This window comes from Pygocentrus nattereri, chromosome 12 (genome assembly GCF_015220715.1).
Source record: "Pygocentrus nattereri isolate fPygNat1 chromosome 12, fPygNat1.pri, whole genome shotgun sequence".
Classification (NCBI taxonomy): Eukaryota; Metazoa; Chordata; class Actinopteri; order Characiformes; family Serrasalmidae; genus Pygocentrus; species Pygocentrus nattereri.
This window is the reverse complement of record NC_051222.1, coordinates 33,191,952-33,204,313: the sequence shown is the minus strand read 5'-3', so window position 1 is coordinate 33,204,313 and position 12,362 is coordinate 33,191,952. Positions and strand designations below refer to the sequence as shown.

At 44.9% G+C, this 12,362-nt stretch overlaps 1 protein-coding gene across 1 annotated transcript in view; it reads right to left on the bottom strand.

Moving 5' to 3' along the window:
* The window catches only part of zgc:136908, a 29,040-nt gene extending 19,220 nt beyond the window's left edge, over positions 1 to 9,820 (bottom strand). The window contains exons 1-2 of the mRNA XM_017722165.2: positions 9,744 to 9,820; positions 3,497 to 3,608 (exon numbers count right to left, since the gene is read on the bottom strand). Coding sequence (XP_017577654.1) covers positions 3,497 to 3,608; positions 9,744 to 9,766 — 135 coding nt within the window. The 5' untranslated portion in view covers positions 9,767 to 9,820. The remainder of the gene's footprint in view (positions 1 to 3,496; positions 3,609 to 9,743) is intronic.
* Between the last annotated feature and the right edge of the window lie 2,542 nt (positions 9,821 to 12,362).

The following is a 12,362-nucleotide window of genomic DNA, read 5'->3' as shown; positions in this document are numbered from 1 at the left end:
GAAGTGAACATACAAGTTTTGCACTTCTAGTAAAATGACATGAAAATATGTTACACATCCTCTACAGGTACACACCACTGCACATTATAATACACAATTACTGTTTATTTGCTGAATTTTACATATAAGAAAAAAGTAATGTAGGAGTAATGGCGCACACAGTTGCAGCGCCTCAGTGTCTACCCGGTCGGTGCCATGTTTGGCTGTTCTTGTATGTGACGTCTCTTGTATTGTGTACTTTCTGTCAGGCAAAAAACACCTACAGCCGGCATGATCTCCTTAAGATCCGATTATGTAACCAATGGCGTGTAACACGCGAGTTTCTCTGCACACACGAGATTCCAATGGAGTTAGCGAGAAGGCCCGGCTCTCCATAGATTACCATCCCAGCAGGGAGGAGGCACAGGCGGCATAGAGAAAGGAGGCAGAAGCGAGGCTGCAGGGCTGGTGGGCTAGCCAGGCTATTCAAACCATTGCTTCCCAGCCTATTTCTCACGAATGCCAGATCTCTCGCAAACAAAATAGATGAATTGAGGCTACAGACAGCAGCAAGTAACACCGTGAAGGATGCGTGCATTCTGCTTATTACGGAGACCTGGCTTCACCAATCCATTCAAGATTCTGCCATTGAGCTAGCAGGCTGCACTACACAGCATCATGACAGAACAGCAGACTCCGGTAAGAGCAAAGGAGGGGGGCTGTGTGTTTATTTGAACAACAGCTGGTGTACCAACACAGTGACTGTAGACGGTCACTGCTCTTCACATTTAGAATATCTGACTGTTAAATGCAGACCCATTTATCTCCCAAGAGAATTCACTGTGATCATGATAATGGCCATTTACATTCCACCGGATGCTAATGCTTGCTCAGCTATTGGACTTTTGCATGCAAGCATTACCAACAATCAGAGCATGTATCCTGACTTTGTGAATATCATAGCAGGAGATTTCAATCATGCGGACATAAAGCTAGTACTCCCCAACTTCCATGAGCATGTCAAGTGTGCTACAATGGGAAAACCACCCTGGACAAGGTCAATTCTAACATCAAACTGGGCTACAGGGCCAGACCATTACCATGCCTGGGCCAGTCTGACCACTTGTCATTGCTTTTAATCCCTGCATATACCACTCTCAGGAAAACCGCTTCCGTCATCACTAAGACTGTTACCATACGGCCAGAGGGTGCCACCCACCAGCTGCAGGACTGCTTTGAGAGGACCAACTGGGAGGTCTTCGAACACCAGGACCTGGAGGTGTTCACAGACAGTGTTCTGTGCTATATTAAGAACTGCACAGACACTGTCACAGTGGAAAAATGCATCAGGGTATACCCCAACCAGAAGCCCTGAATGACATGGGGGGTCCAGCAGCTGCTAAAAGAGAGGAACACCACCTGGAGGTCTGGTAACAAAGACCTCTACAGCACAGCCCAAGCCAATCTAAAGAGGGGCATTAGAGAGGCCAAGGCAGACTACAGGAGGAGGACAGAGGACCACCTGAGTAGTAACAACAGCAGGTAGGTGTGGCAGGGAGCTCAGTATCTGACCAATCTTTGAATCTGTACAAAGATCTTCAACCAGTCCCTGAAACAGTCCACTGTCCCACCATGCCTGAAATCCTCAACCATAGTCCCCCTGCCTAAGAAACCCCATATTTCCAGCCTCAATGATTACTGGCCAGTGGCACTCACCCCAGTGATGATGAAATGCTTTGAAAAACTGGTCCATAGCCACATCACAGCAGCCCTGCCCCGCAGGTTTGACTCTCACCAGTTTGTATACAGAGTGAACCGATCCACAGAGGACGCCATGGCTATAGCACTCCAGATTGCACTTTCACACCTGGAGCAGCAGGGGAGCTATGTGCGGATGCTCTTTGTGGATTATAGCTCTGCATTCAATACCATCCTCCTTCACAAACTAGTGGTCAAACTGGGGGGCTTGGGGCTTCCACACACTACCTGCATGTGCATCAATAGCTTCCTTTCTGATCACAGACAGAGGGTCAGAGTGGGCCACTACACATCTACAGCCCTAAGCCTCAGTACCGGCTCTCCCCAGGGCTGTGTGCTGAGCCCCTTGCTCTACTCCCTCTACACACATGACTGCTCCCCTGTTCATCACAGCAACACCATGGTGAAGTTTGCAGATGACACCACAGTGGTGGGGCTCATCTCCAAGGAGGGGGGATGAGTTTGCCTACAGAGATGAGGTGGAGCGGCTATCAATATGGTGCAGGGCAAACAACCTGCTCCTCAACACCTCAAAGACCAAAGAACTCATAGATTACAGGAGAAAGAAAACACAGATTTCACAATTAATCATCAACGGGGACTGTGTGGAGAAGGTGGCAGACTTCCGCTGCTTGGGAGTCCACATCGAGGAGAGTCTACCCTGGAGTGTGAACACCTCTGAGCTGCTAAAAAAAGGCCTGGCAGAGACTGTACTTCCTGAGAACACTCAGGAGGAACAACATCACACAAAGACAGCTGGAGACCTTTTACCGTACCTCCATTGACAGCATATTAACATACTGCATGTGCGTATGGTACACCAGCTGCACAGTGGCTCAGAGGAAAGCACTCCAGAGGGTCATCAACAAGATTGTTAGCTGCCCTCTTCCCACACCGGAAGAACTACACAGTTCTCGTTGTCTAAAAAAAGCCCAGAACATTATAAAGGACACCTAGCATCCCGGTCATTACCTGTTTGAGCTGTTGCCTTCAGGCAGACGGTACAGATCAATTAATGCAAGGACAAAAAGACTCAAACATAGTTTTTATCCAACTGCAATAACAAACCTCAGTGCTGCAAAAAAAAAGGATCGATGCAATGACAGAAAATATGCATGTCTGTAGATGTCCATACTGGTGTGTGTTTGCTGGAATGCTGTTTTTATTTTCTTTTTTAGCTTAAATTATTTTAGAGACTTTTGAGTGATGCACTGACTGGAGAGCACTTTTAATTTTGTGGTACTTCTGACAAAGACCTAAAACTAAAACTACTCTACAATTCTCCGTGACCCTGAGGAAAAAGCGGCTTAGAAAATGTGTGTGTATGTGTGTGTGTTCACTAAAATTTACAGAAAGAATACTCTGACGTAGGTATGTTAACTTACTTTCACTTAGAAACCAGGGGTGTTCTAGCTTTTGCATATGACTGTACTCAAAATTATGGCTAATTATGACATTTTTGTATTCAAGTACTTGATCATGGAATTGATTGTTCGATTTGAAGCTTGTAAAATGCTAAAAGTGGTAAAGCCGTAAATACACTACAGTAATGTATTTCATTACAGTGGGCAAGATTTGAATCTGAATGAAATCAATCCAATGCAGTGATTTCATCAAATAATGTTAAATTAACTTTGTTTGAATAACACATTTTATCCTAAAGCCTTCCAACATCAACATAAGATGCTTAGTCTCTCTCTCTCTCTCTCTCTCTCTCTCTCTCTCTCTCTCTCTCTCTCTCTCTTTCGATCACACATACCTGAGACAGGCACACGATGCTGTTGTCCTCATTGTTAGCCTCGTCCACTATCAGCCTATTTGGCCGGCTCTTTTGCTTCAGTATAGCTGTTGAGAAATCCTCTGCCTTTTGACTGTAAACAGAACATAAACACACAACAAACAAAAAAAAATCAGCTTTAGTCTCTCACTTTTTCTAATAACAGCTGCCAATTTTGGGGGAAATTTTTTTTCCTCCTGAAGAACTTATTGTTTTGGCATTTTACTATCCATGTGCATATGGTAAGTCTCTACAAGGATATTAAAACCTTAACATCCCACACTTACTACATATCGCTGTTGTCGGAACAAAACCTCATATCTTCAAAATAGTAACTTTACAAATCTGCTTTACTTTTAATGTAAGTCAATGGAACCAGACTTTTTCCCAAGTCATTTTGGATTGTTTCTTTTGGTCAATTCATTATGAACTTTACAAACAATGTAAATGGCAACAAGTATTTTCAAATTATGACAAAAACTGAACAACAACAAAAATGAAGATACAAGGTTTTCTTTTGACAACAACGATATGAAGGTTTATTATTCAGCAACTACAGGGACGTCAATGCAAACTGGCTGAGCTCCTCTTAGGATATAGAAGTAATAAAACTGGTCATGTATGGGGTTAAACAGAGAAATAAATACACATACATATAGTCAAATGACAATAAATTAACCATAAGAGATTCCAATAGCTACAACTAAGGTAACAATGGTTCACATTACATATTGTGACAGGCTTTAATATACACTATATGTACAAAAGTATTGGGATACCTTCACATTATACCGACAGGAACTTTTATGAATCCCATTCTAAATCCATAGGCATTAATATGGAGTTGGTCCCCCTTTGCAGTTGGAACAGCTTCCATTCTTCTGGAAAAGTTTTTTTTTTTTTTTTGGACTTTTACCCATTTAATTTAATTGTCTCCAATTCCACCTCCCTCCAATCCCACCTCCCTCCAATTCTAGTTAGGACTCCCCCAATAATACAATGCCATCAATGCTAGGAGGGTGAAGGCTAGCACAGGCTTCCTCCTAGACTTGCGAAACCAGCCACCAATTCTTTTCAAACTGCCGCTAATGCAACGTCATTCAACAGCCGAACGCTCTCAGAGGAAAGTGGCAACCACCAGATCTGTTACTTCAGCTACCACATGCCTGCACTGACCAGCATCGCGTTGAGTGATGGGGGCGAAAAGGGGGGCCATCCTCCCCACCCAGAAAGAGCGAGGCCAATTGTGCTCTCTTGAACTCCTGGCTATGGATGGCTATAGCATCACCAGGGATCGAACTCGCAATCTCCCGATGATAATTCCGTTCTACTTCTGGTGGCGTGGCAAGTAGCTGCAGCGGCCACTTTGGGAATAATAATGGTGCTTTTTTGCTATTTTTGTTTACTGTCTGTTGTGTACCCTGACATAAAATAGATATGACTGTTTCAACCAGCACCATCATCTACCATCACCAGAGCCTGCTACAGCTGAGAAATCAGTCACAATCTCTGCTTCCAAGCAAACTGCGGGAAGAGCTGCGCAAACTAGGCCTGCAACGGTCCCCAGCGCTGCGTGATGCGGGAGGAGGCAGAAGTGAGGCAAATGAGCTGGCGTGCATGCTAGGCTAATGGCTAACCCCACACAACCAGCCGGCCCATCACTCCTTCTCTCTAAAGTTTGTTCCTTGGAGAATAAACTGGACTACCTCTGGATTCAGCAGGCTACCCAGCGTGAGTTCAGGGACTGCTGTTTTTTCGTTTTTATGGAGACGTGGATGACGAGCTCCACTCTGGACTTAGCCGTTCAGCTCAATGGCCTGTTGTGCTTCCATGCGGACAGAGATGCTGAGCTGTGTGGTGAGACTCGAGGAGGGGGACTGTATGTTTACATCAACACTGAATGGTGTAAAAACGCAGCGCTATTCTCAAGTCACTGCTCACCGCTGATGGAGTTTGCGATTGACCATTTTATTTGCCTAGAGAGCTGAGTTCGCTGTATATAATAGCAGTGTATATAGCTCCCAGTGCTAATGCAATGCTACACTGAATGAATATCTCTGCTCTTCAGGACTGTTTTGAGCACTGGGAGATGTTCAGAGTAGCAGCTACTACCGGTGACTCCATCAACCTGGAGGAGTACACAGAATCAGTGACTGGCTACATCAGCAAGTGCATTGATGATGTTAATGTCTCCAAACTCATCACAACTCACCCCAACCAGAAAACCATGGATGACTGCAGAGGTGCGCATGCTGCTGAGAACCCATGGCAAGGCTTTCAAGTGAAAGGGACAAAGCAAGCCTCAAGGTGGCAAGAGCCAAGCTCTCCCAGGCCATCAAAGAGGCTACGCATGCCTACTCAAAGAAAATCCATGATCATTTTCAAAACAGTGCTGACACACGGCACATGTGGAAGGGCATCCAGACCATCACCTACTACAAGTCACCTCCACCTGCTTGTGACAGTGATGCCTTCCATTCAGACATGCTTAATAACTTCTATGCTTTGTTTGAGGCACAGAACGGCACAATGTTGAGGAAAACCACACCTCCAAGTGAACAGGTACTGTGTCTGTCCAATGCTGATGTGCGGAGAACTCTACACAGAGTCAATCCACAAAAGGCACCCGGATCTGACAGCATACCAGTAAGAGTGCTCAGAGCCTGCTGGGTCTGAACACCTCCCACTGTAACTGGATCCTGGATTTCCTATCTGAGAAACCTCAGTTAGTCAGGATAGGAAATAACATCTCCAGCGCCACCATACTGAGCACCAGTGCCCCTCAGGGCTGTGTGCTCAGTCCACTGCTGTTCACTCTACTGACTCACAACTGTACTGCAAAGTACAGCTCAAACCACATCATCAACTTTGCTGATGACACTTTGGTGGGTCTGATCAGCAAGAACAATGCGTCAGCATACAGAGAGGAGGTGCAGTGGCTAACAGACTGGTGCAGAACCAACAACCTGTCTCTGAATGGCGACAAAACTAAGGAGATGGTTGTTGACTTCTGAAGAGTGCGAGGTGACCACCCCCCACTGAACATCACTGGCTCTGCTGTGGAAATCGTCAGGAGCACCAAGTTCCTCGGTGTCTACATCACAGATAATATCACCTGGTCCCTCAACACTACCTCAATAGCCAAGAGAGCCCAGCAGCGCCTCTACTTCCTGCAGAGACTGAAGAAGGCTCATCTCCCCCTTCCCATTCTCACCATGTTCTGCAGGGGGACTGTGGAGAGCATCCTGAGCAGCTGCATCATCGCTTGGTTTGGGAATTGCACCGCCTCAGACCACAAGACCCTGCAGTGTATACTGAGGACAACTGAGAAGATCATTGGGGTCTCTCTCCCCTCTATCATGGACATCAACACCACACGTTGTATTCAGAAAGTCACTAGCATTGTGGACGACCCCATCCATCCTTCACACTGACTTTTTTCACTGCTGCCTTCTGGCAGAAGGTACTGGAGCATCCGTACCATCACTGCCAGACTCTGCAACAGCTTTATTCCTCAAGCAATCAGATTTTTAAATTCACAAAGACTGAGCTAAACACCCCCCCCCTCCACAAACACAACTCTTTTGATGCTCTACTTGCACTATCTGGATCATTGCTGCTACACTGTGTTTTCACTGTTTTACTCTGGTTCTTCTACCTCAGTAACTGCTGTGTTTATGTCTGTCATCTGACTGTCTGACTCACAGATCACAGCATGTTAAATATCTCTGCACCTTATTCCACAACCTCATGTCCTGTCTGTTTACTGTGTCTAGTGTCTGTTTAATGTATTGTATTTATTGTGTCTAGTTTAATTTTTGTTTGCACACAATGTCTGCACGTTCGCACTTTATACTTTTTGTTCCTTGTTGCACCGTGTTGTTCCATGACAATAAAAGCCTCTTGACTTGACTTGATAGGGCCAATGCTTAGATGGTTGTGCCACTTAGGAGCCCTTCTGGGAAACTTTCTACAAGACTTTGGAGTGTCTGTGGGAATGTCTGTCCTATCATCCAGAAGAGCCTTTGTAAGGTCAGACCGTAATGTTGGACGAGAGGGCCTGCTCACAAACTCCATTCTAGATCGTGCAAAAGGTGTTTGATGATGAGGTTTTGTGAGGGCCAGTCTGTGAGGGCAAGTTCTTCCAAACTCACCCAGCCATGTCTTCATGGAGCTGCTTGGTACACTGGGGCTCAGTCACGCTGCGACAGAAAAGGTTCTTCCCTGTTCTTCCCACACATTTGGATGCATAGAATTGTCCAAAATGTCTTGGACTGCTGAAGCATTAAGATTTCTCTTCACTGGAACTAAGAGGCCTAAGCAAACCCCTGGAAACTACCCCATAGCATTATGGACATAGCATTATCCCCCCTCTACCAAACTTTACAGCTGGTACAATACAGTCAGGCAGGTAATGTTCTCCTGGCAAGACTCATCCATCAGACTGACAGAGAGAGAAGCATGAGGTGTCACTCCACAGAACACATTTCCACAGCTCCAGAGTCCAGTGACAGAGTGCTTTACACTACAATTTGTAAAGCTCCTAATACACAATTCTTTTGCTGATGCTGAAACTCCAGCAGCACTGCTGTGTCTGATCCAGCACAACACACACTAACACACCACCACCACCTCAGAGTTACTGCAGTGCTGAGAATGATCCACCACCCAATTAGTACCTGCTCTGTGAAGGTCCATGGGGGTCCTGACCACTGAAGAACAGGGTAAAAGGGGGCTAACAATGTAGCAGAGAAACAGATGGACTACAGTCTGTAACTGTAGAACTACAAAGTGCTCCTATACAGTAAGTGGAGCTGAGAAAATGGACAATGAACATAGAAACAAGGAGGTGGTCATAATGTTATGCCTCCATCCATCTTCTAAGCCACTTCTCCGTCAGGGTCGCGGGAGGGTGCAGGAGTCTGTCCCAGCAGTCATTGGGCAGAAGGCAGGATACACCCTGGACAGGTCGCCAGTCCATTGCAGGGCAGACAGACAGTCACTCACACACAGGGGCAATTTAACATAACCAATTGGCCTGACTGCATGTCTCTGGACTGTGGGAGGAAACCCACACAGACACAGGGAGAACATGCAAACTCCAGAGAGGTCAACCAGCAGGGGAATCGATCCCAGGCCCTCCTCGCTGTGAGGCGACAGTGCTACCCACTGCGCCACCGTGCCACCCATAATGTTATGCCTGCTGTAAATTGCTACAATCAGAAATGACAGGAGAAGGAAACACATTCTTAACTGTTAATGGAAACTAAAGAAGAAATGATTAATTCCACGTAATCTTAGACTGTTTCTGTTTAACCATTCATCATAAAATTTTGACTCAATGTAAAGGACTGCTGGAATTTTAAATTATGTCAAAAACGAAAAATGCAATTTAACACAAGCTAAATTATACATCTCTGCAAGCAAATACCAAATAGTATTTGGCCATTAGTGAACCCCCCCCCCCCCCCCCCCCCCAACAAGCACACACACACACACACACGCTCCTGTGCCGTCTCCTGTTTCTTCATGTGACACTAGTCTGTTTTTAGCACAGAATACAGCCGTGTTTACTGTGAAGATTAACCTGCCCAGACACACTAACCAACACAGACACACGCATACATACATGTATATTACCTTTCTGAGCCTGTATGTGGTACCACAGTTTAGTCCCACACTCTCAACTACAGAACCTATACATTACTCTCAAAGTAGATACTAAACAACTTATAACAGCTAAAAAATAACACACAGCTGATAATGAATGTTACTATTACTGCAACAGTAATGATAATTTTCTGAATCATTTATAGTAGTTACTGTATCATTTCTAATAGTTACTGAATCTTTTATAGTAGTCACTGGATCATTTATAAAAGTTACTGAAACATTTATAGTACTTACTGAATAATTTGCAGTAGCTATTGAATCATATACAGTAGCTAGTAAATCATTTATAGTACTTACAGAATCATTTATACTAGTTACTGGATCATTGTACTAGTTACTGAATCAGTTACAGTAGTTACTGAACAGAAGAAAACCTGGTCTATGGCTGAGATTAGGCAAGGCAGCTAAGCTAACATCTATGCTGAACTGTTTCCTGTTGTACATTGTCCTGTAAATCTAAAGTGAATAAAGTCATTACAGAATTACAAACAATAACCTGTTACACACACAGACACACACACACAGAAACATGCAGAAAGTGGTGTTTACACTCAACTCAGTTGCTCCGGTAGCAGGCATGGCTGAGACAGGCGGCTGGAGCCTGAGAGCTTCTGCACTGACACTGTGTGTGTGTGTGTGTGTGTGTGTGTGTGTGTGTGTGTGTGATGTGAACCCCCTTTGAAATTCCTCTCAGTACTGGAACCAGTCCCACCACAGATAAAATGTCTCACACACTCATTTTGTTCAGTACAGTCATCTCACTTGTTGTGTTTGAAATACACCTGTTGTGCTAATTGCATTGTTAAATTATGATTGGTAACACAGTGGTTAAATTCTTGAAATGCCACATAAAAGTGATTCAATAAGCATTATTTTTCTCTGTGGTATCCAGGTAGATACAGCCAGGCCTGCTCTCTCATTGGTTAGGACTTCAGGAGCTGAACTGAAGGCTTTGCATATTAAATTACCTGCCAACATAATCAGGGGCGAACAGCCTTTACAACACAAAAATGTCATGTGGATTATCACTTCTTTTCAGTCATTATTTTTTAGACACATGGAAAAACATGATCAAAGATCATGGGAAACGCATGGGAAAATGTGTCATCACATGGAAAAAATGCATGATCACATGTGGAAAAATTGGGCTATCATATGAAAAAAATGTATGGAAAAATGCGCTATCACTTAAAAAAGGAATCACATAGGGAAAACATGATGATCATGCTTTAAAAATGTGATTACAAATAAAATTGTGATCATGCTTTAAAATGATGTGCTATATCATAGATTTAAATCATTTCAGAGACATTAACTAAAATGCAGTTATTTCAACATGCCCTCACCAACTTCAACCCAATACTACACTGTTAGAAATAACAGTATCATGCAGGTACATTTTTGGTTCATCAAGGCACAAACAATGTAAATGTTCCCTCAAAGGTACAACAGTGGTTTTAAGGTCTGCTTGTGAACATTAAGTTTTTGCACATTAAAAGTTCGTATTTGTACCTTTTTATAACTGAATGTTTTAAAACAAGAACATCATCATCATCTGTGTTAACCGCTTAGTCCAGATAGGGTTGCGGTAGCAGTTGGGACAGCAAAGAATCCCAGATGACCCTGTCCCCTGCAACTTCCTCCAGCTCATTCCCGGGGACCTCAAGCCACTCCCAGGCCAACTTGGAGATATAATCCCTCCAGGTCGACTCCGGGGTCTTATCCAGGTAGGCTGTGCCTGGTAATTCCCACTGGGAGACATCCAGGGGGCATCTGGATCAGATGCCCGAACCACCTCAGCTGGCTCTTCTCAATGTGGAGGAGTAGCAGCTCTAGTCCAAGCTCCTCCTAGATGGCTGAGCTCCTCACCCTATCAAATAGAGTGTAGCCCGCCACCCTGCAAAGAAAGCAAATTTCCGCCACTTGTATTCGCAATCTCATTCTTTCGGTCATTACCCACAGTTCATAGCCATAGGTGAGGGTTGGGATGTAGATTGAACGGTAAACAGAGAGCTTCGACCTTATGGCTCAACTCCCTCTTCACTGCTACAGTCCGGTACAGTGGCCACATTACTGGTGCCATTACACTCAGCAACAAACAACATCACATGCGTGGTTGGTATAGTGTATTGGTTAACACCTCTACCTTCTGCACCACCAGGGCAAGCAACTTACACTATAACAATAAAAGCCCTTGGGCAAGACTCCTAACACCACCTTGGCCTATGTGCATAAATTGATCAAATTGTAAGTTGCTCTGGATAAGAGTGTCTGCTAAATGCCGTAAATTAAATAATATGCAAATAGCAGAGATGCCACCCTCTGGCCGGAGGACCTTGCACAAGATATCTTGGAGAACACAGTCGTAAGCCTTCTCCAAATCCAAAAAACACAACAAACTCCCATGCCCCCCTCAACAATCCGTGAAAGGGTGAAAAGCTGGTTCATTGTTCCACGGTCAGGATGGAATCTGCATTGTTCCTCCTCAATCTGAGGTTCAACTATTGGTCAAAGTCTCCTTTCCAGCACCTTGGCATAGACTTTCCCAGGGAGGCTGAGCAGTGTGATACCCTGATAGTGGTCCCCTTTCTTAAAAATAGGGACCACCACCCCGGTCTGCCAGTCCAAGGGTACTGTTCCCAAGGTCAATGCAATATTGCAGAGGTGTGGTAGCCACGACAGCCCCACAATATCCAGAGCCTTAAGCATCTCTGGATGAATCTCATCCACCCCAGGTGCCTTGCCACTGAAGAGCTTGCCAACTACCTCAGTGACCTCCACCAGGGAAATGGAGCTTGGTATGCCTGAAGCCTCTGGCCCTGACTCCTGTGAAGGAGGCATGTCTCCCAGATTAAGGAGTTCCTCAAAGTGTTCCTTCCACCGACCGACAATATCCTCATTTGAAGTCAGAGTTTCTCCACCCTTGGCGAATATAGCTTGGGCACAGACACCCCGACTGCTCCTGAGTTGCCGGACAGTTGTACAGAACCTCTTTGAGGCCAACTAAAAGTCTTTTTCCATGACATCACCAAACTCCTCCCATGCCCTGGATTTTGCTTCTGCCACCATTGTTGCTGCCACATTTTTTGCCTGTCGGTACCTATCTGCTGAGTCGGGAGTCCTTCAGGCCATCCAGTCCCTAAAGGCCTCTTTCTTCAGCTTGACAGCTTCCCTC